General features: G+C 37.8%; 1 protein-coding gene across 1 annotated transcript; it reads right to left on the bottom strand.

Moving 5' to 3' along the window:
• Window positions 1-5,498: 5,498 nt before the first annotated feature.
• Window positions 5,499-6,599, bottom strand: LOC131641423 (uncharacterized). Its single transcript, XM_058911723.1, has one exon. The coding sequence runs from the start codon at window positions 6,597-6,599 to the stop codon at window positions 5,499-5,501; it is 1,101 nt and encodes a 366-aa protein (XP_058767706.1).
• Between the last annotated feature and the right edge of the window lie 16,828 nt (window positions 6,600-23,427).

Genomic DNA, 23,427 nt, shown 5'->3' with positions numbered 1-23,427 from the left:
AATTTAATTTATTTTTAATTAATTAAATATATTAAAGAAATTTTATTATTAAATTGGTGTATTATTTGAAATTTACAAATATTTATTTGTGTGTTATTTGATATAAATAAATGTTTGTTCTAAATTATTAAGTTAAGTATTTATCATTAAGAATTCAGAATTATTTAGGGTCTGTTTGGTAAAAATAGCGGTTGACTGATAAGTTAGCTGATAACTTATAGCTGATGATTGATGGCTGATGACTGATGGCTTATAACTTATAGCAGATGGTTGAGACTGATAGCTTATTAGCTAATTGAAGTGTTTGATAAATTTAGCAGTTCAATTAACTTATAAATGTAAAATAACATAAAAGATATTTAATATATAATTATTTTATTTTAAATTAAAATAAATAATAAGGATTAAAAATGGATTTTAATTAAAATAATAAGGATAAAAAAGGAAGAAAAAATAATAAGCTATAAGACATAAGCTAAAACACTATTTGAAATAGCGTCTGAAAAATAAGCTATAAGTTAATAAAATAAGCTATAAGCTCGTGATGAAAAGATCGTTACCAAGTGGGTCTAAATTATCATATGAGTTTATAAGACATAAGACATAAGCTATAAGCTCAAAAATATGTCTTACCAAACAGAACCTTAATATTACTAAAAATCTTGGGAATTATTTATCATGCACATTGGCCTAGTTGTAAAGACTTAAAGATATTGTTTAAAAGTCTTGGGTTTGATTTCTTATAAGAATAATTTTGGCTTTTTGGATATTATTAAATTAGAATTGCTTAAAAATAAAATTATAATAAAAAATTAATTTAGTTTATAAAAAATGAAAAATATAAAATAAAAGCCAACATGGCAGTCCAGTCACGGTTTAAAAGTATGTAAAATTTTTTTTTAGATATTATTAAATCAGAATTGTTTAAAAATAGAATTATAATTAAAAATTAATTTAGTATTTAAGAAATGAAAAATGAAAAATGAAAAATAAAAACTAACGTGGCAGTACAGTCACGGTTTAAAAATATAAAAAAAAACGATTTGAAAAAATATTAATAGAATGATTAATATGGTCTGGTTAAATTTTATAGCGATTAAATGTGTAATTTTTGTGAGAGACCAAAATGGGTCGTCATTTTTTTTAAAAAAAAAGAAACTCTAATTTTGACATCATAAAACATAAACATACATTATTGAAACCAAAACTTAGTCAAAATGACAATTATTTCAAAAGTAATTTTTATGAAAATCTATTTAAAATGACTTCAGAATTAAGTGATTTTTTAAAATTTTAATATATAAAAAAAGTTTCAATAAAAAGATGAAATACGTAAGTAACATTTTAAGAATAATTACTCAAACTGAATTTTTAAAATAAATAATTGCCCCATTTTTAAAAATTTAATAAGTATTAGTTATAAATATTTGTCCCATTTTTTTTACCTTGGAAAAATTAGTCATAAATATTGCCCCATTTTTTTAAATTAGTCATAAATATTTTATTTTATTTTATTTGTACCATAGCCTATTTATGATATTATACGACTCTTAAATGGTAAAAAACCTGCTCAAAAAAAATTTGTAAAAAACGTGGAGTTTTATTAAATGATAAATAACAATAAAAAAAAGGATACGTAGTATACGACTTTTTGTGACTTATTTAAGAAAAAATTATTTGAAAATAAAAAATGATATACCAAGAAAAAAGAAGGATTTGAAAGATAACATTTATTAATTTTTTTTTAGAATGAAACAAAGATATATAAATGATATAAATTTTTCTTTAAAAAAATATTTGATAAAATTAAATTAAATTAACATTGTGGTAGTAAAACCTCGAAGAGTTAGTTTAGCGGTGGAGACAGATATCACCCATTATTGTCAAATTTTACTTATATGAAGAATAAAGGGTCATAAATGATAGTTATTATATTTGTTTTATTTTTTAAAAATGAAGTATTTTAATGTATGGGAGTTAGTTTTGGCATCAAGTGATTCTAAAAGAAATTTTAGTTATAAGATGAATAAAGGGTCATAAATAAATGCTAGTTATTATATTTGTTAAAATTTTTAAAAAATAAGTATTTTAATGTTTGGGAGTCACTTTTAGATCAATCAAGTGGTTTCAGCTTCCACCCGGTCGGAGTTGTGGAAAATCGAACGTAATTCTTCTTAGCAAGTCCAACGCAATTATTACTTGACCAACTAACAATTGATGTGATTTTATTGTTTATATCAATTGAAATAAAATCTTTTATTTTAACCTTTACTATCACTATTTTTTATACTCATAGTCATTATTAGAATATAAATCGAGAAAATTTTATATTCTAATAGTGAGAAATCAAAGTCTTGTGGTTTGTATTAAGTTTATTTATTTACATCATATAAAAAAATGTAAGTATCAAGATACTATATACTCTATCTCCTCCAATAAAAGACGGTTTCTCCTCCGACATGGAGGTTTTCCTCTCTTCAATGGAGCTTTCTCCTCCATTGTGGACTTTTCTTTTTCTTTTTTTCCATTCATTTGAATCATTTATTTCTTTATTTCGGATGAATTCTTGCCTTACTCTACCTTAGGGCCGGCCCAACCGATGTCAAGGCTAGAATATTCAAAAAATGAGGTTTTTTAATAATTTTTTTAAAACTATTATTAGTTTGATCATTTTTTAGAAAAAAAAAATGCAAATAACCAACTTAAAAAAAAATTACCCAAAAAACCAAGTTTTGCGAAAAATTACTTGGGTAACCAGGTTTGGGAGGTGCCCTCTACACATAGGAGCCACCTCCCATGGCGCCAAGGTTCAAAAAGTTGCATGTATGCGCCACCCCAGGTGACGCCATAGTTGAAGGGGAAATTAGGGTTTGCTTTGAGTGGCGCCTATGTACAAATTTTGTACATATGAGCCATATGGGGTGGCTCCTATGTGTTAGGATATTTTTCCACACAATTTCTTAGCCGTTTCTCACATTTTCTTCCATTTTTGCTGCCATGGCTGACTTGCCGATTTTAAAGAGAGATGGTCATGTGTTTTTCTCTGCAGTGAAACCGCCGATTAAAATGAAATTTTGGAACATTCACTCCATGAACTTAACCAGGTTGTTTTCACGGAAAAAAAGATATTGCTAAAAAACATTCATTAATTAATTAAAAGGTACATTTGTTAGAACATGAAATGTTCTGATCAATATTTCTAGTTTTGATGATAACATTATATATGAATTTTGTATAAGACAATGTGGTACTCTAATTATTCATGTTTTCCTTTTCAGGAAAAGTCAAAAAGAGTATGCACTAAATCATCATTCAGAAGCTCTGACCCAGAAGATATGGATGGCTTCATCAGAACATGGTCTGAAAGACATCAGAAGATGGTCTTGAGGAAATTAGAACATGGTCTTGAAGGCATCAGAAGATGGCAGTCAGAAGCAAGGCTCTGAAGATATGATGGTATCACGCTACAAAGAACTTCCAAAGTCTGATGACTAAAGTTGCATCTGCACCAACCCTGAAGACTCTGATATTCAAACGTCATTCTAATAGTCTGAGTCCAGAAGCAAGTACAAGATGAAAAAGGCTACAACGTCAAATCTGTCTGACTGACAAAAGGAACGTTAGAGGCTACAAAAGGCAAAGTCAACAAGAGCAGTTGAAACATGGCTCGAGGTAGTTGACAAAAGAGTGAAACATTAAATGCAGCAGTGTACTATTCACGTAAAGCATTAAATGCTATTCAACGGTCATTTCTCACTGCCTATAAAAGAGAAGTTCTGATTGCTGAAGAATATAAAATACACGCTAAGAAACCTTACGCTGCCAGATTGATTCTTAACGTTATCACACAAAAACAGCAAAGAAACTTCATCTTCAACCTCACATCCTGTAAAATCTCAGTGAGTGTTAGAACTTAATCTTGAGAGAAAAATCACTTGGTGATTATAGCTTATTAAGAAGCACATTTAACTCTTGTAATATTGTTAACTTTTGTAAAAGGAAATTCCTAGAGTGATCAAGTTGTGATCTGTATACTCTAGAAGACTTAAAAGTTGTCTAAGTGGTATACCATTGTAATCAAGGGTGATTACTGGATTAAATCCTCAGTTGAGGTAAATCACTCTGTAAGGGGTGGACTGGAGTAGTTTGATTAACAATGAACCAGGATAAAATTATCTGTGATCATTTTTTTATCTGCCATTTTTAGAAACAACCCTTATTCAATCCCCCCTTTTCTAAGTGTTTTTTCACTCCTTCAACATTGAAAGTCACTAACAGAAAATAAGAAAACTAAAACATCTAAGAAATTACAACGCTTAAAACAATGTCATTTGGTCCATGCATCATTTGAATGCAATCAATGTCGTATTCCACCTTATCCCAGGACTGTATGTTTCTCCGGTCACAACAGCGACCCTTGTTTTAAGCCTCTTGATGCTTCTGATTTGTTCGCCGGATTCGTACTCCCCCTCTAAAAAAGACATGAGGGTCCTCTTGAGTTGCTCGATGGAAGAGATGTTCCAAAACGTAACCGGCATGGGAGGTTTGACGGGAGAGAATATGACATGCCTGTTCATTCTGCGATACTCCAGTTCAGGCTCGAGACGCCATGTTGATCTCCGGGGCGGGGGCTTTGTTGTCCGGTGACATCCATCTGGCCTAATGCGAGGCATTGTTGTGTTTGTGTTTGGTGTTTGTGTTTCTGTGTATAAATTCAACCCTAGGAACCCCTAATTTATAATAGTAGTGGGTAGAAAAGGAGTATTGTTGTGTACTGTATACAAGCACGCCTAACTTGTATGATAAATGCAAGCACACTGATCAACGCCTGACTTGACGGGACTAGACGAAAGCATGCATATTTGAGTGTCCAAAATACAGACTGACAGTATGGGACATGAAGACAGCTTCACTACAAGACAAAATACATGAGTAGTTGATTTAATTAAAGATAGTACAAATACATAACTAGTTGATTTAATAAAAGATAGTACAAAGACATGTAATTCTAGTTGATTTAATAAAAGAGAATACAAATACATAATTAGTACAAATACAAATATAAATAAATAAGTAGTACAAATACAACTACAAATACATAAGTAGTACAAACACATGACATACAATTATTTGTTGGGGGAGGTTACTCCATGATTAGGACATGTATTTTTATTGTGCCCGACTTGACGACATAAGCCACACTTTCTTACCATTTTCTCATGATCATCCATTTCAGTTCTGATGTGTGTGTTGTTGGGTCGACCTCTTTTCTTTCGCCGCATGTTGTTATTATGCCAAACCACGTCCCCCTCATACGCAGGCCAATAATCCTCCTTTGCCATCACTTGAAATGCATTGTTGTACACTCCGAGAAAGGTCTCCGCCTTGTAAATGGGAGATAATAGTGCTAAAGGATCTTGGTGCGCATACGAACATGCTACTATGACATGAGAGAAAGGCATGCGTAAGGCTTGAAACTTTCCGCAGTCGCACCACCCTTATTTTGTAAGAACCCTGTATTGTTGTCTCGGAAGGCCCTCATTATGGTCAATTGTTTCTTTGACACTGAAGGTCTGGTTGAATCGGTTGTAAGATATAACATTTGGGCTGTTGGCTTTGGAAGATTGTTCTTTCATGAATTTGACGCAGGTTTCGCTGAATACTTGTCCGGATTCTAAAACTGCACTCCACCGCTCACCTCTTCTTGTGAAAATAGAAGCCATCCTAAAGTAGGTTGCTTGCACCAAGGCAGTAATCGGAAGGTGTCTAATGCCCTTAAATACTCCGTTCATAGACTCCACAAGATTTGTAGTCATGTGCCCCAATCGCTGCCCGTTATCGTAGGATCTGGTCCATTTCTCTTTAGCTAGATTATCTATCCATATGCCTTCCTCTGGATTTGACAATACGATTTCGTGTCGATAATACTGGAACGTCGGTTGAGTTAAGGCATATCCAGCATTGACAAGAGTCTTCCGAAGAACCTTATACTTTATCTCTCGCATGAAATTTTGTGCGATATGCCGAATACAGTAAACGTGCGTTGAAGGTGGGTCTTGCCAACCGTTTGCTGGATTTTTGTACGCACTCTCGATGGAAGCATGCCTATCTGAAATCAAACAGAGCCCAGGTTGGGGAGAAACGTGTGTCCGAAGATTTCTGAGAAAGAAACCCCAACCTCCCACAGTTTCTCCTTCCACAAGAGCGAACGCAACAGGAAAAATGTTACTATTTCCGTCTTGTGCCACAGCCATCAACAAGGTCCCCTTATATTTACCGTACAACCAAGTGCCATCTATTTGAAGAATTGGTTTGCAATATGCAAATCCTTGAACACATGTGCGGAAAGCCCAGAAAACCCTGTGGAATATCACATTTCCTTGAAGGCACGTTCCTTCTGGAGATTGCGCCGGAAGGGTCTCTAAAATAGTAACGGTTCCAGGAGCATAAATCTGAAGCGCAGATAAGAAACGTGGAAGTTGTTTGTACGAATCCTCCCAATTGCCATACACAAGTTTGATTGCTTTGGTTTTCGCCAGCCACGCCTTTCTATAAGATGGAGTGTAATTGTAAGTTGCAACCGTATGAGAGATTATCATTTTCACCTTTACTGACTGATCTTTGTCTACTAGAGGCAAGATTTCCTGACATTTAATATCATAACTTAGCTTACGATGATCTTGGGAAACATTTGTGTTAACACATGTGTGATCTTGGGAAATAGATCCTATCACCCAAGAATCACTTCTCTTACTGTATGATGCAGCCAACCTGAATCCACAATCAGGGTTTCTACACTTAATTTTGTACCTCTCAACGTTGGCGCGATCAACTCAAAAATCAACATTGTTTGCCATATGAAATCTTTTTATGGCCATGATACATTCCTCCCTTGAACGAAATTTGTCTCCTTCTTTTAATCGTGCATCTGTTTGAGTGTATGGATCATAGAAAATATCAGACGATGGTTCATCCCCATCCAATTTCAAGTTCCTCATGTGCGCTGGAGGCATATACACTTGATCTGGTGGCACAACAACGTCCTGTTCGTCTTCAGATTCCTCGTTGACTAGGTGATCAACTTCTATTTTCGGTGCTTCTTGTTCTTCTTCTATGACGTCGACCTCTACTTGCTCGTCGACCAGTGAATCAATGACTTGTGACTCCGCCAATTGTGAGGGTTGAACTTCTGGTAGAGTAACATACAACTCTATGGACTCGTAACCAGAATACTCATGATTGGAAAACATATTCTGTAGGTCTTTATCATCTTTGACCTCAACTTGGATAAACTTGACTGGGTTGTTCCCACAAAGAAATCGATATTGGTAAAGAATTTGGAATACATCACCCCGTGCAAGCTTCGTCTCTAATCTCTTTTTGAAGTAACTAAAATTTTCTTTTCTGTTTAAAGAAAACCGTGTAACCTCAGTGTTTCTAAACAGAAAACCAACATCTTCGCAAACATGGGTATCACCAAAAACATGAGCGTTGATAATGTATTGTGGAGAGCCCATTGTTGAGTGTGTAATGAGATGTGCAATTTTTCACATAAGTGGTTTCCTTTATGTAGACGAACAATTGGTGAACCCTAAAACAATAGTATTTGAAATCTGCTTACTGTACACTCACATGCGGAAAAAGTTGATGAGATGCATGCCTGTATCGTCACAAACATGTACTGGTATGCATGACATTGTTGCACAGTCGACTTGACCAGACACAGCCATACTGAGTTGTGTATACTGCACACATGCATTTTCGGTCATACTAAGTTACGTATTCAAACAGAAAACCCTAGGAGAGAAAAAAAAACTCCCCAAGAAGGCGCCACCTGGGGTGGCGCACATGTACAATTATGCCCTAATTTTAACAGGAAGGCGCCACCTGGGGTGGCGCATATGACCAACTTTGCCCTAATTTTTACTAGAAGGCGCCACCTGGGGTGGCGCATATGTACAAATATGGGGTCCCCACGTGAAAACCCTAATTTGGCCTATTCTTATGCATGTGACCTACCTGCAACATGTAGTCTATCATACATGCATGCGACCCTATACCTACACCATGCAGACTATCCTGACATGCATGCACCCCTAATTTATAACTATGCATGCGCCTAGTCTATTCTGCAGACTACACTTAGCCCTGCACAAAACACTGTATGCATGCACACCTAGTCTAATGCATGTGACCCCTATTTTATAACTTTATACATCTGAATGCATGTGAACCCTATTTTATCACTTTAATATATGTATCACATGCATGCTCTCCACTTGGTTGTCATGCAATATACATCAGCGTCAACCATCCCCTCTATAAATACTCTCATAGGAAACTCATTTTTCATCAACATTTCATCTATCATCTTCATAAACACTTATATTTTTCAATTTCGCATCAAGTTTCAGAGTTCTTAAAAATGGCTCAACTTCTAACCTTGGGTGAAAATCACAGAGGAACTAGGGCGAACCTGGAGAAATTTGTAAGTTCATACGTATTTTCTTCTAAACATCTATACTTATATGATCTCCATATTAATCTGTTAATACATGCTTTTTAGAATGTCCAGCGATTCCGTCGCCGTTCTCACGCCTATGTTGAACCTGGCGAGAGGATTCACTATGCCATAAAAGACCTACGACAACATTTTTTTGGGCTTTAAAAGCGCTGTTGTGGTGGCGCTGCTATAGGTTTTAGCAGCGCTTTTTGTTTAGGCAAAAGCGTTGGCGTAGGTAGGCCAAAGGCAACACTTTTTCTTAAAAAGCGCTTTCATAAATAGGCCTAAGCCAGCGCTTTTTCTTAAAAAGCGCTTTCATAAATAGGCCTAAGTGATCGGACACCATTTCTACCTAATTTGCGTCATGTATTCGGTCTAAATCTGTCGATTTGGTAACACTTTGATCAGGGTTTTATTGTTTTTGTTTAAGTATCTCATGTTTGATTGATTTTATGGTTACTTTGCATTATGTTTTAATTTGAGTTAATTAGATGCTTTTGATGCCATTTTGTTGTTAGTGTACATGTTTCAGATTTGGTTGAAAGTCTAAGGCAAGGTGCAAGGATGGATGAAGAGCACAAAGTGAAAAGATGGAAATTTGAAGTTTTAAAGTCAGGACACGGCCTGTGTCTCCTGACACGGCCCGTGTCAGAAAGTATTCCCCTCTTCATACAAAAACCAGGGACCTGACACGGGGGGTCGTGTGGCCTGACACGGCCCGTGTTAGGATGGCTAAAGCTAAAATAAAGAAAAGGGGAACGAAAGCAACACGGCCCGTGCTGCCTTGCACGGCCAGTGTTGCTGAGAGCGAGAAAGCTTCCAATTTTAGGGCTTTTTCACTATAACTACACCTTGGGGGCACTTTAGACATTCCACTTGATTGAGATTTGTACCTAGACTATTTAGTTGAGTTTTGGAGTTGTTTTTTAGTACTTTTTGGATTATACGATAGAACCACACACAGGAGAGAAAATAGCTTCATCAAGAGTTTTGGAGACGGAGGGATTCAAGCGTTTCCTCCATCGAAGATCAAAGTCACCATTGATTTTTGAGTAATGTCTAAATTCTAGATTATGTCTTTCTTGAATGTTATGAGAGGCTAAACCCCCCAATGCTAGGGGGTGGTCCTGATTTGGTTTGGTAATAACTATGAATTTGTGATTTCATCAATACATTGGTTTATATTATTCAGTTAAATTATGCGATGTTCTTAATGTTTTCTTTATCAGTCAAATAAGGATTAATCTACGGCTAACAATACAGGACTATAGTTGTTAGGGTTTGTGCATAATTTAATTAAAGTAGATATCACCTAGGACTAGGGGTACCCTATAATTGCCATATAATCCTGATAAAATAAAGGCTTGGTTTCAATTTAGGTTCCTTAGGACTTAGGATTTAGGTTGGAAGACCAAAGGTTTTCTCACTAAGGGCTTAGGAAAAAACATACTAAGGAAGCGGTAACTGAATGTTATGAACTTGTTGAAGAGATATCAATTCAAATTGTTGCAAGCCAAGTCACCCACTAACCCTAGCATCTCATATATTTGATAATAAAAACCAATTTATTTTCGCATTTTTATTTCTTACCAAGGATTTAATCCACCCAAACCAAAACCTCAAATTATGTTCAATTGGATCAATATTAAAAATCGGTATTTCCTACGTAGTCCTCGAGATCGATATTTGGGTTAACACCTTATTACTACATCGGTGAAAATAGTACACTTGCTATTTTCCCGATCAATTTTTTGGCGCCGTTGCCGGGGACTACCAAAATACATATTTTTAATCTTAGTTCAATTGAAATTTTGTTGTTCGTCAACTAAAATTTTATTTTTTTTATATTTTATTATTTATTACTAATAATTATCTAATTTGTTTATGCGAGGTAAGAGCTCAGCTTATTTTCCTTTTGACACAGAACCAGAAAGAACATTGCACGTTGTGCTAAGGCAAGCTAAACGAGCAAAACTGGAAGTAGTGGAAGGAGAAATAAAGGAAGGGGTTTCGGTTCATTCAGAGCATTCAGATTCAGATACCGAAACAATTCCTGAGAGAATGGCAGAGGATCCACCACCAGTCGAGAGACTTCTTGGTGATTATGGTGGAAATAATTTACCGGCTGGTCGAATGACAATTGTGAATCAACCGATGAATGCGGCACAATTTCAGCTGCATCCCAGCACGATCAATCAACTATAAAGATGGTCGTTTTTTGGAAGGGTGAAAGAAGATGCAAATAAACATCTTTAAAGATTTTTGACTATGAGTACCACGCTGAAGATAGATGGCATACTGAGGAAGCGAAAAGGTTACATATGTTCTGACCGGTAAAATAGCAAGTGTACTATTTTTACCGATGTAGTAATAATAGAGTAAATTCCCAAGTATCGAACTCGCGGACTGCGTAGCAATTATATGTTTCAGAACAGTGCAATTGAATAAAAAGTCATCGGGGTGTTTGGTTTTTATATTTAATTTAAATAAAAACTTATGCAAATCGAAAGAGTTAAAATAGTTTGATTAATGAAAATAATGCGGAGACGAGTTAGGATAGATGTATGAATCGCTCTGTAATGAATTAATTACCAATTAACAGATTGACTTTAGAAATTCTCAAATATCGACACCGAACATTGATTTTCCCTAATTCCTTAGTGAAAAACTTCTTGAGATTAAAACCCTCTTTCAATTCCTTAACAAGATAATTTCATCTCAAGATTCTAAAACACATAGTCCGGATATTATGATCGCTATTCATCAAACCCTTATTCCTAAGTGATTCTTAATTATAGCGTTATGATTAGAAAAGCATTGAGGTAGTTTGTCCGACAGAATCCCAACCGTAAATCAACACATATATTTTCCAATATATAGAAGCAATAAGCACTTTTAATCATAAACTGAATTTCATAAAGGTAATCCAAAAATTAACGGTAAATATTATTCATTACATCACATGATCCAGGGACATTAATCCTAACAAGTAAATAGTTTAGCTACTCATGGCAATTATCCAGATAACAATGATTAAAGATGAAGACATTACAATTGGTTGAATCGGAATTGATCTTCAATCGCGGATGCTCTTGAAGATTTCTTCGCTCCAAGCCCTAGTGCTCTCAATCTCTATTTCCACGTTCTCCGACTGTCAAAAAGTGATTTTCTTCTTTCCAAACAGTGACTAAATACCTCACAGCAAATATTCTTCTACGAAAAGTCCATCATACCCTTCCTTAAGTGACAGATTTCACAAGTTAAAAATCAAAACTTTTCTGCGCGCACGTCTGACACGGCCGTGTCATGGGATACGGGTGGCCGTGTCAGACTCCTGACTTCTTGGTTCCAAGATCTTACAATCTTTTTCCTTCAGCATGTCTGACACGGCCGTGTCATGGGACACGGGTGGTCGTGTCAGATCTCTGACTTAGTGCTTCCAAGATTTTGCAATGTCTCCCTTCAGCAAGTGTGACACGGCCGTGTCACATGACACGGGTGGCCGTGTCAGACCTCTGACTTGCCAAAAACCGCCTTTCCTTGACTTGAATCGTGCCCTGTTCCTGCAACACTTAAACACTACCAGTACAAGATCAAAAGCAAGAGGAAAACAACAAAAACTAGAAAAGATAACACATCCAGCTCAAATATAAAACTAAGCAAAACTAACAATAACGAGACTAAAATAACTTAAATTACCACCGGATGAAGTGTTTTTCCATTGATCAGAACATAGAAACAAGGTGAAATTGGTGGCCGATCACAACCCCAAACTTAGCTCATTACTTGTCCTCAAGTGATGGACGAGAAAACAAGAGGACAACTATGAATTTTTCTTATTCTCCACAACACAACTGATGCTTCCACACTTGATAATTACTTCGTGTCGAAGTGTTCGATCCCCCTCCCCGAATTTTTCCGTTGTACTTCAATTTTGACTCATTCTTTTACCTGCAAGCTCAATCACACTCTCACAACTTCTCTCGGGGTTAAGTGTTTCACTCGCTCATCAAGGCATACATATCTACTCTTTGTTTTGTAAACATTCTAACATACTTCCACAATATCAACAACACACACTTTTAGAGGACTTATGGGTTGTACAGGGCTTAGGGTAGGTAGGATAAACAAAGAAAGAAGGTACTATGGTTTATGGTTCGGTATTAACTAATTAGTCCGATATCTTTTTGCACATTACATCGTGTTTGGGGTGTTTAGCGATTTTTCCGCTTTCCGGACTCTTAACTTCTTTACATGATGGCAAGTGTGTATCAAAATCATTTTTTTTTTTGTTATTTTTTTGTTTTTTTATTTTTTTTTCATATATTTTTTTTACAACACATCTCTTTTCATGTGTTCTCTTTTTTTTTTCTTTTTCACACTTGCCTCATTCTTTTGTCACCGGACTTGGTTACCCCAAACTTAACTTTTTCTATCGGACTCGGACTTATAGTTAACACCAAAAATAAAGAAAACAAAAGGGATTGCGAATAAGAAAAAGAAAAACATGGATGATGGTTAAAGATGGTTACAAAGGATGATAAACAACAAGGTTGGGTGCGAAAGGCTCAGGGTTAAAGAAAAAAAAATAAATGCCTCAGTGTGTGTGATCGATGTGTGTACTATATGAAGAACAAATGCAAAATTAGAGTGATGATGCCATACCCGATGCTCTCTCATGATGAATTGAAGTGTTTGGCTTTATATATCCTCACAGGTTTGGCATTGCATACAGGTTCAAAAATGGTCTCCATCTTGTACAACTTCGTGTCCGGTTCAGGTTGCTCTAGACTCCTTCACTTGGCACCATCAAGTTGCGTCTCGCATTTTTTTCAGTTGTGCCAACTTTCACAGGTGCCCCGGAAGCCAATATAAGGTGCGTCTTCCTCCTTTTTCACCTATATTCTCACAATTCTTTTCTTTGGAATTACACTCATCCTGGTTAACAAAAACTCAAAACACACATAAAACAAGAAAATAGAATAGAAATAACAAAAACAGAAATAAAATGAAAGAGAACTTCCCCCACACTTGGATTTGACATTGTCCTCAATGGATACGCAAGCATGAGGGAAACTTACAGAGCTCACTGAGGCGGCGGTGGAGGATACGGAAATTGCAACATCATGCGTTGCATCATTTCCTGAATGTTATAAATAGCAGTCCCTTGTCGGGTCTGCTCCTCTCCTTGGCGAGTTTGCTCTAGGCCTTGCCTTAATAGTTCCTCGCCTTGGCGGGTTTGTTCCGCCCTCAGGTACTCGATTTTAGAATGCATCCATCCCCATTGGTCTTGCGGCATTTGAGATGTTACCTCATTAAATCCGCTTGGGGGTGGACCTGTTTGTTCAGCTTCCTCTTGATGCTCCTCATCATCATCTTCACCACCTGCATCCAAAAATTCAAGATCCATGTCACCTTCCTCAGTTGGGGCGGTGCTTGTATATATCCAGTTAGCCTTATCATAAATGGACACACGATGAGGGTTGGGCAATTCAAAAATATGAGTTCCATGAATAATTAAAGAGTAAGTTTGGGGTTGTACAGAGATCATCCCCTGTTTAATCAAAGCAGCCATATCAATTTTTAAAATACGCGGATTTATCTCTTGAAGGTTCCGCATCTCTGCACCATACCCCAAACCATCAGTCAAGGCATTAACAATACCCCCAACAGAAATATCCCCAGTTTTTGCTCGACTAACCTTTTTCAGATGATCCGCGATGAATGCGGCCACATTAGGCGGTGTTTGCTCCGCCATACAGTATAAAAAATACAACTCCCGAATGGATACCACTCCGGGGCTTTCTCCTCTGCCAAATAGAGTATAGGCTAAAGCCTTTTGGGCATAGCGAAAGCAAGGGTTTTGGATACTTGTTGCTTTTGCCCCTTTAGGACAATAGGACTCTCTACCTGTTATAGCTATCCAAAATGATTCCAGGTCAAAAGATTTAGGTGCTCGCCCCGCACCGAAGCTTGGTATTCTTAAAGCCTCCCCAAAATCTTCCAAGCTTAGTTCATGATCAATATCAAACATACGGAATTTTAACGTCCCGTAATGCTCGGGTTCCAACCTGTTAGTTCTAAGCTTCATCTTAAACTCAAGAGTACTCAAAAATTCATAAGTTAATCTTTCAAAAGTAGGAGCCTCAAACTGAATAAATCTTAACAAACCTAAAGCGTGAAACATGCGATGTATCTCAGTTTTTATGCCTAAACATTCAGTGGTGATATCGCAAACATACCTTGTCGGTAGAAGCTTTCTACGGAGGTGAGCATTGTACCTCTCTCTTTGAGTATCCAACCGGAAAGTAATTCCATGGTTGTTCCCCTCTCTTCACGCTCTTTGTGCGGGTCTAGATGTCCCAGCAGTGTCTCTTCTTGGTACAGCTTTCCTTGGAGGCATCCTTGCAACCTACAAAAAAATCAAAAACAGAAACCTACGGTGAAAGCAAAAATAAATTAGAGATTAGTGATTTGGATGATGAGAGGATGAACTTTTGTGAAGACGGATTGCGAATTGATGAAGATTTGAGGGAGAACTTGGAGGTTTTGTGTGCGGGTTTAATGGAGGCTAGGGTTGGAGATGAAGAAGATGAAAGAAGAGTGAAAGAGAGAGATGAATAATAGTGGAGGAAGAGAGTAAAATATGATGTGTAACTGGGTGGTTTAAGAGGTGGGATTTTAAAATAAATGGGGCCCACCAAGTGAAAAACGAAAACTTGAAAAAAAATCTGCGTTCTTGCCTGACACGGCCGTGTCCCACGACACGGGTGCCCGTGTCAGGCCCCTGGTTCTTGAAAAAAATTGTTTTTGAAAAGCTTTCCTTCAGGGCTTGTGACACAGCCGTGTCCCACGACACGGGTGCCCGTGTCACAACTCTGTTTTTCTCCATTCCACCTTTTTCCATCCTCTTTCTTCAGGGCTTTTGACACGGCCGTGTCCCACGACACGGGTGCCCGTGTCAGACCCCTGACTCTTCCAAATTTGAATTTTCTCTACCTGCTTCTTGCTCCGTGAAACATATTGTTTGTACCTATATAATAAAATAAAGAAAAACACAAAAAACTATTAAAAATAAATCCCGTGGGTTGCCTCCCACGAAGCGCTTCGTTTAACGTCGCATGGCTCGACGGTTGTTCATTTCATCCTTCAAAACGAACAACTTCAATCCTTCCGCCCGGTTGACCTTGGTAATATGGTTTTAGCCTGTGTCCATTCACCTTGAAAATATCCCCATTCGCTTCATTTTTTATCTCTATAGCTCCATGAGGGAAAACTTTGTGAACCATAAACGGTCCCGACCACTTTGATTTCAACTTTCCTGGGAAGAGTCTTAGTCTTGAATTGTACAAGAGAACTAATTGTCCTTCCCAGAACTCCTTATGCTGGATCTTCCCATCATGCCACCTTTTTGTTTTCTCTTTGTAGATCTTAGCATTTTCATAAGCTTGGTTGCAGAATTCTTCTAACTCATGGAGTTGAAGAAGTCTAGAACTTGCCGCTTTAGATAGATCCATATTGAGAACCTTTGATGCCCAGAATGCCTTATGTTCTAACTCCAAAGGAAAATGGCATGCCTTCCCATACACAAGTTGATACGGCGACATCCCGATTGGTGTTTTGAAAGCTGTTCTGTATGCCCAAAGTGCATCATCCAGCTTTATTGCCCAATCCTTCCGAGAGGAACTCACAGTCTTTTCAAGAATCTGTTTTAGTTGTCTGTTTGAAACTTCAACCTGCCCACTAGTTTGAGGATGATAAGCTGTGGCTATCTTGTGTTTAACGTTGTATTTTTTGAGTAGCCGTTCCATGAGATGATTCAGGAAATGTGTTCCTTCATCACTTATTAAAGCTCTCGGTACTCCAAATCTAACAAAGATGTTTTCTTTCAAAAATTTCACAACTACCTTAGCATCGTTCGAAGGTAGAGCAACGGCTTCAACCCATTTGGACACATAATCCACAGCTACCAGAATATAATTTTTTCCAAATGAAGGTGGAAATGGTCCCATGAAGTCTATACCCCACACATCGAACAACTCCACTTCCAGCATCGAGTTTTGAGGCATCTGGTTTCTTTTGGATATGTTGCCTGTCCTTTGGCACTTGTCACAATGTCTTACAAACTCTTGAGCATCCTTGAATATTGTTGGCCAGTATAGCCCTGATTGCAAAATCTTAGCTGCTGTTCGATCACCACTAAAATGTCCCCCATAATCTGAAGCATGACATGCCTTTAACACTTCTTCTTGCTCTTTTTCAGGTAGACATCTTCTGATCAAACCATCAACTCCTCTTTTATACAGGAACGGATCGTCCCATAGATAGAACCTGCAGTCATGAACAAACTTTTTTCTCCGATTAGAGTCAAAATCGTCGGGGATGATACCACCGACAATATAGTTTGCATAATCTGCGAACCAAGGTACACCAGTCACTGCTAGGATGTGTTCATCGGCGAACTCATCCTTGATCAGTCGCTTTTCTTCTGTTTCGTCTATTGGTGTCATTCGAGATAAGTGGTCAGCTACGGTGTTTTCACACCCCTTCTTATCTCGAATTTCAACATCAAACTCCTGAAGGAGTAAGATCCACCTCAAAAGTCTTGGCTTAGAGTCCTGTTTAGCAAAGAGATACTTCAAAGCAGAATGGTCAGTATAAACGATGACTCTAGACCCCAACAGATATTGCCTGAATTTATCAAAGGCATAAACAACAGCTAGCAACTCCTTCTCGGTAGTCGCATAATTAATCTGTGCGGGGTTCAAAACATGACTAACATAATATATAACATGAAGCAATTTCTCTCTTTGTTGTCCTAAAACCGCCCCTACAGTAGTGTCACTTGCGTCGCACATGATCTCAAAAGGTAGAGACCAATCAGGGGCTACAACAATGGGTGCCGAGACTAATTTTCTCTTAATTGTCTCAAAAGCAACAACACATTCATCATCAAAAGTAAAATTCTTATCCTTAACCAATAATGTAGTTAAGGGTTTTGCAATTTTTGAAAAATCTCTTATGAACCTACGGTAAAACCCCGCATGTCCTAAGAAACTTCTGATACCTTTTTCGTTCATCGATGGTGGCAATTTTGAAATGACTACCACCTTTGCTTGGTCCACTTCAATTCCTTTGTATGAAATCTTGTGTCCCAGAACTATTCCTTCTCGAACCATCAAATGGCACTTTTCCCAATTCAAGATCAAATTGGTCTGTTGACATCTTTCTAAAACAAGAGCAAGGTTAGTTAAACAATTTTCAAATGACTTACCAAAGACCGAAAAATCATCCATGAAGACCTCGATGTGTTTTTCAAGCATATCATCAAAAATTGCTTGCATGCATCTTTGAAAAGTGGCTGGAGCATTACATAACCCGAATGACATTCTTCTGTAGGCAAAAACACCAAACGGACACGTAAACGCGGTCTTCTCTTGATCTTCTGGTGCAACCGCAATCTGATTATATCCAGAGTATCCGTCTAGGAAGCAATAGTAATCATGCCCCGCTAATCTTTCCAACATCTGATCAATGAAAGGTAGCGGAAAGTGATCTTTTCTGGTTGCTAGGTTCAGTCTCCTGTAGTCAATTCACACTCTCCACCCTGTGACGGTCCTTGTAGGAATCAACTCATTCTTCTCATTTTTTATTACGGTTGTTCCTCCCTTTTTGGGTACAACGTGAACTGGGCTTACCCAAGCACTATCAGATATCGGGTAAATCATCCCAGCATCTAAAAGTTTCACAACTTCTTTTCTAACCACCTCTTTCATTGCTGGGTTCAGACGCCTCTGAGGTTGGACCACTGGCTTGTGATCATCTTCCATGAGGATTTTGTGCATGCACATTGTAGGGCTGATCCCTTTTAAATCTTCAATAGACCACCCCATGGCACCTTTATGCTTCTTTAACACTTCGACCAACTTAACTTCTTGCACCCGTTCAAGGTGAGAGCTTATGATAGCCGGACACCTACTTTCAGCATCAAGGAAAACATATTTTAAATTCTCCGGGAGTTGTTTCAATTCAGCACTCTTCTTAGGTTCCTCCTTTTTTTCTTCAACCAAAGGTTGTCTAAGATCCTCCCACCGGTTTTGTCTAGAACTTTTGATTATGGGACTTGTCTCCATCATAGCCACTACTTCCACTTCTTCTTCATCAACGGCTTCCTCTTTATTGCAAACAGACGAGCTCAACACTCTTTCCAAAGGTAATTTTTGTATTTGCAAAGAATTCTCATTAGTACAGATTTGATCAATCACCTCAATGTGTTGACTAGTTGCTATATCATCCTTGTACTTCATGGTGTTGCGTACATCAATCTTTAGCTCTTCATCATAAACCTTCAGAGTCATTGTGCCTTCTTCAATGTCTATCAAACATCGCCCTGTCTCTAGAAATGGCCTTCCTAAAATAATCGGGATCTCCTCATCTTCCGGCATCTCTAAAATAACAAAATCCACTGGGAACACAAATTTGTCAATCTTCACCAGCACATCTTCTACTATCCCATAAGGTCTTTTAACAGAGTGGTCAGCAAACTGGAGTGTCATTCTTGTATCTTGTACATTACCTATCCCCAATCTCTTGTAGATAGACAACGGCATAAGGCTCACACTTGCTCCCAAATCAATTAGAGCTTTATTGAATGACCTATCCCCAATTGTACAAGGAATAGTCACGGAACCTCGATCTTTCTTCTTCACCGGAATCTTCATACCCTGCAAAATAGCACTACACGTTTCGGTTAGAATAATAGGGTCACGATCGATGGTTCTTTTCTTGGAGATGATGTCCTACATAAATTTTGCATCAGTAGGCATTTGTTCTAATGCCTCCAAGAATGGGATATTAATCTCCAGCTTCTTGAACATCTCCAAGAACTTTTCAAAATTCTTCTCATGTTGTCCTTTTTTCTTGTTCCTTATCGGAAAAGGAAGTTTTACTGCCAGCTTCTATTTTTGTTCAACCACCTTCTCTTTTGGTGTTGGTTCCATCACCACCACTTCCTCAGCTTCTACCTCATTTTCTCTTATCTCTAAGTCTACCTCCAACAATGGTTCCTCTTCCTCGTCATTATTTTCAACTACACCTTTCCCTTTACCGCTCCTAGTGACAATAGCGCTCACATTATTATGATCTTTAGGATTGGTAACTGTAGCACTTGGTAAAGCGCCCGACTGTTGAGTGTTTGCTAGCTGCTGTGCTATTTGACTCATTTGAATCTCCAGATTTTTAATGGAGGAACCCGTATTCCGGAAATTACTCCTCGTTTCTTCTTGAAACTGAGAGCTTTGAGCTGCCATTTTTTCGATGGCAATCTCCCAATCTGCTCTCCTGGGGGCTTGTTGCTGAGGTTGTTGATAATGTTGTTGAGGAGGTCTATACTGTTGCTGCGGCTGTTGACCTTGATATGGAAGAACCCCTTGTTTAGGAGCACTCCCTGATTGGTCCTTCCATGAAAAATTCGGATGATTTTTCCACCCCGGATTGTAGGTATTTGAGTAGGGGTTGTTTTGTTTCAAGAAGTTTATTTCCTCAACTTGCTGAGCTGTAGCAACACACTGAACAGTAAAATGAGGTCCTCCACATATTTCACACCCTACCGGTTTACTTGCATGAGCCGGTTGAACTTGTGCTACTGTTTGTTTTTCAAGACCCATCTGTTTCAATCTCCGCTCAACTTCCGCAGCTACCTGATCTTCAATTTTCACAACTTGCGTTGACAATTTCATATCCACTAATCCTTCAGTTTGGCTAACACTACGGTCATATAACTCCAAGTGTTCATTGGCCGCAATAGCTTCTATGATTTTTTTAACACCAGTGGCTGTTGAAAAGTTGGATGAGCCACCGGATGCTGTGTCAATCAGTTGCTTAGTCTTCATTTTAAGACCATTCAGAAAATTCTGCATTTGTTCAGTGACATCCATGTTGTGAGTTGGGCATGCCACCAATAACCTCTTGAATCTCTTATAAGCATCTCCAAGTGATTCTCCTTCCTTCTGTTTAAAATTAACAATATCATACCTCTTACGGATATAAACAGCAGCAGGGAAATATTCATTCAGAAAGGTAGACTCCATTTGTTGCCATGTGGTAATACTCCCAGCAGGTAATGAGTAGAACCACTCTTCAGCGTCATCAGCTAACGTGAATGGAAACATAACCAACTTCTTGGCTTCTTCAGAGTGTCCTTCTATCTTCAGAGATGTTGTCATAGTAAGAAACCTTTGCAAATGCTTATTAGCATCTTCATTTATTCTTCCTGAAAATGGTTTCTTCTCCAGTTGTCGAATCGTTGCCGGGTGTAGCTGAAAGTGAGCAACATCGACCGGTTGATTTACAATTGTCATTTGTCCAGCTGAAGCATTTGTTCCACCGTAATCACCTAATAGCCTTTCTACGGGAGCTGCCATTGTTTCTGCCTCCGAATCTGAATGCTCAGAATGAATGTAGAGTATTTCCTCGTTATCAGATTCAGAAGCTGCCAGAATTTCTTCTAACGCTTCTAGTCGCTCTTGCTTTGCTTTTCAAAGTCTAGCTCGTAGTGATCGTTCTGGCTCTGCGTCAAAAAGAAATTCTGCTGAGGCCTTACCTCGCATAAAAAGATTAGACGATTTGTTAGTGATAAGCAAATGAAATAACAGAAAAATAAAATAACAGAAGAATAATTTTAGTTGCAACGCAACAAAAATTCAATTGGACTATTCTTCAACTTATAATTTGGCAGTCCCCGGCAACGGCGCCAAAAACTTGACCGGTAAAATAGCAAGTGTACTATTTTTACCGATGTAGTAATAATAGAGTAAATTCCCAAGTATCAAACTCGCGGACTGCGTAGCAATTATATGTTTTAGAACAGTGCAATTGAATAAAAAGTCATCGGGGTGTTTGGTTTTTATATTTAATTTAAATAAAAACTTATGCAAATCGAAAGAGTTAAAATAGTTTGATTAATGAAAATAATGCGGAAACGAGTTAGGATAGATGTATGAATCGCTTTGTAATGAATTAATTACCAATTAACAGATTGACTTTAGAAATTCTCAAATATCGACACCGAACATTGATTTTCCCTAATTCCTTAGTGAAAAACTTCTTGAGATTAAAACCCTCTTTCAATTCCTTAACAAGATAATTTTATCTCAAGATTCTAAAAGACATAGTCCGGATATTATGATCGCTATTCATCAAACCCTTATTCCTAAGTGATTCTTAATTATAGCGTTATGATTAAAAAAGCATTGAGGTAGTTTGTCCGACAGAACCCCAACCGTAAATCAACACATATATTTTCCAATATATAGAAGCAATAAGCACTTTTAATCATAAACTGAATTTCATAAAGGTAATCCGAAAATTAACGGTAAATATTATTCATTACATCACATGATCCAGGGACATCAATCCTAACAAGTAAATAGTTTAGCTACTCATGGCAATTATCCAGATAACAATGGTTAAAGATGAAGACATTACAATTGGTTGAATCGGAATTGATCTTCAATCGCGGATGCTCTTGAAGATTTCTTCGCTCCAAGCCCTAGTGCTCTCAATCTCTATTTTCACGTTCTCCGACTGTCAAAAAGTGATTTTCTTCTTTCCAAACAGTGACTAAATACCTCACAGCAAATATTCTTCTACGAAAAGTCCATCATACCCTTCCTTAAGTGACAGATTTCACAAGTTAAAAATCAAAACTTTTCTGCGCGCACGTCTGACACGGCCGTGTCATGGGATACGGGTGGCCGTGTCAGACTCCTGACTTCTTGGTTCCAAGATCTTACAATCTTTTTCCTTCAGCATGTCTGACACGGCCGTGTCATGGGACACGGGTGGTCGTGTCAGATCTCTGACTTAGTGCTTCCAAGATTTTGCAATGTCTCCCTTCAGCAAGTGTGACACGGCCGTGTCACATGACACGGGTGGCCGTGTCACATGACACGGGTGGCCGTGTCAGACCTCTGACTTGCCAAAAACCGCCTTTCCTTGACTTGAATCGTGCCCTGTTCCTGCAACACTTAAACACTACCAGTACAAGATCAAAAGCAAGAGGAAAACAACAAAAACTAGAAAAGATAACACATCCAGCTCAAATATAAAACTAAGCAAAACTAACAATAACGAGACTAAAATAACTTAAATTACCACCGGATGAAGTGTTTTTCCATTGATCAGAACATAGAAACAAGGTGAAATTGGTGGCCGATCATGTTCCCTTCCACTTTAGCTGATGAGGCTGAAGAATGATTATATTCCCTACCTGCAGGTAGTATTACCACCTGGGAGGAGATGGAGAAGGCTTTTTTGAATGAATACTTTCCTGCATCAGTGTCTTTGAGAAAAAGATATGACATCGTTAACTTAAGCATAAATAGGATGAGGCACTAGGGGAGGCTTATAAAAGATTTAATAAACTACTAGTGGCTTGTCCTACTCACAACATGGATGATACTGCACAGATGCATATGTTCGTTAATGGTCTAAGACTCAAGACAAGGCAAATTCTAGATTCAGTTATCGGTTGCTCATCCAACTTTGCAACAACCACTGGTATGAAGAAGATCATTGAAGCAATCTCCGCAAACGAGCATTTGGAGCTATATGACAGGGTTACAAACAAACCAGAAGGAGTAATTGATTTAAAGCTGGAAGCTAACAAGCAGGTGAAAATTGAAGAGACAGTTGCTGGAGAGGTGGAAAAGAGGTTAAAGGCGTTGAACATAGGTACTCAGAAAGTGGCTCAAGTCCAAAAAACAGCAAGCGATAGTTGTGAGATTTGTAATGGACCACACAAAACCGTTCATTGTCTTGCAACTCCACACCAGATTGAGGGGATAAAGTTCTTGAAGCAGAACAATCCTTATTCTAACACTTATAATCCAGGGTGGAAGAATCATCCCAACTTCTCGTGGAAA

Source organism: Vicia villosa, unplaced genomic scaffold, assembly GCF_029867415.1.
Source record: "Vicia villosa cultivar HV-30 ecotype Madison, WI unplaced genomic scaffold, Vvil1.0 ctg.003730F_1_1, whole genome shotgun sequence".
In the NCBI taxonomy this organism is placed as follows: domain Eukaryota; kingdom Viridiplantae; phylum Streptophyta; class Magnoliopsida; order Fabales; family Fabaceae; genus Vicia; species Vicia villosa.
The sequence above is the reverse complement of the archived record's forward strand: the minus strand, read 5'-3'. Positions and strand labels throughout refer to the sequence as shown.

Excerpts from the sequence above, each read along its gene's own strand:
- LOC131641423 (XM_058911723.1), bottom strand. The coding sequence starts at position 6,599 with ATGATAATCTCTCATACGGTTGCAACTTACAATTACACTCCATCTTAT.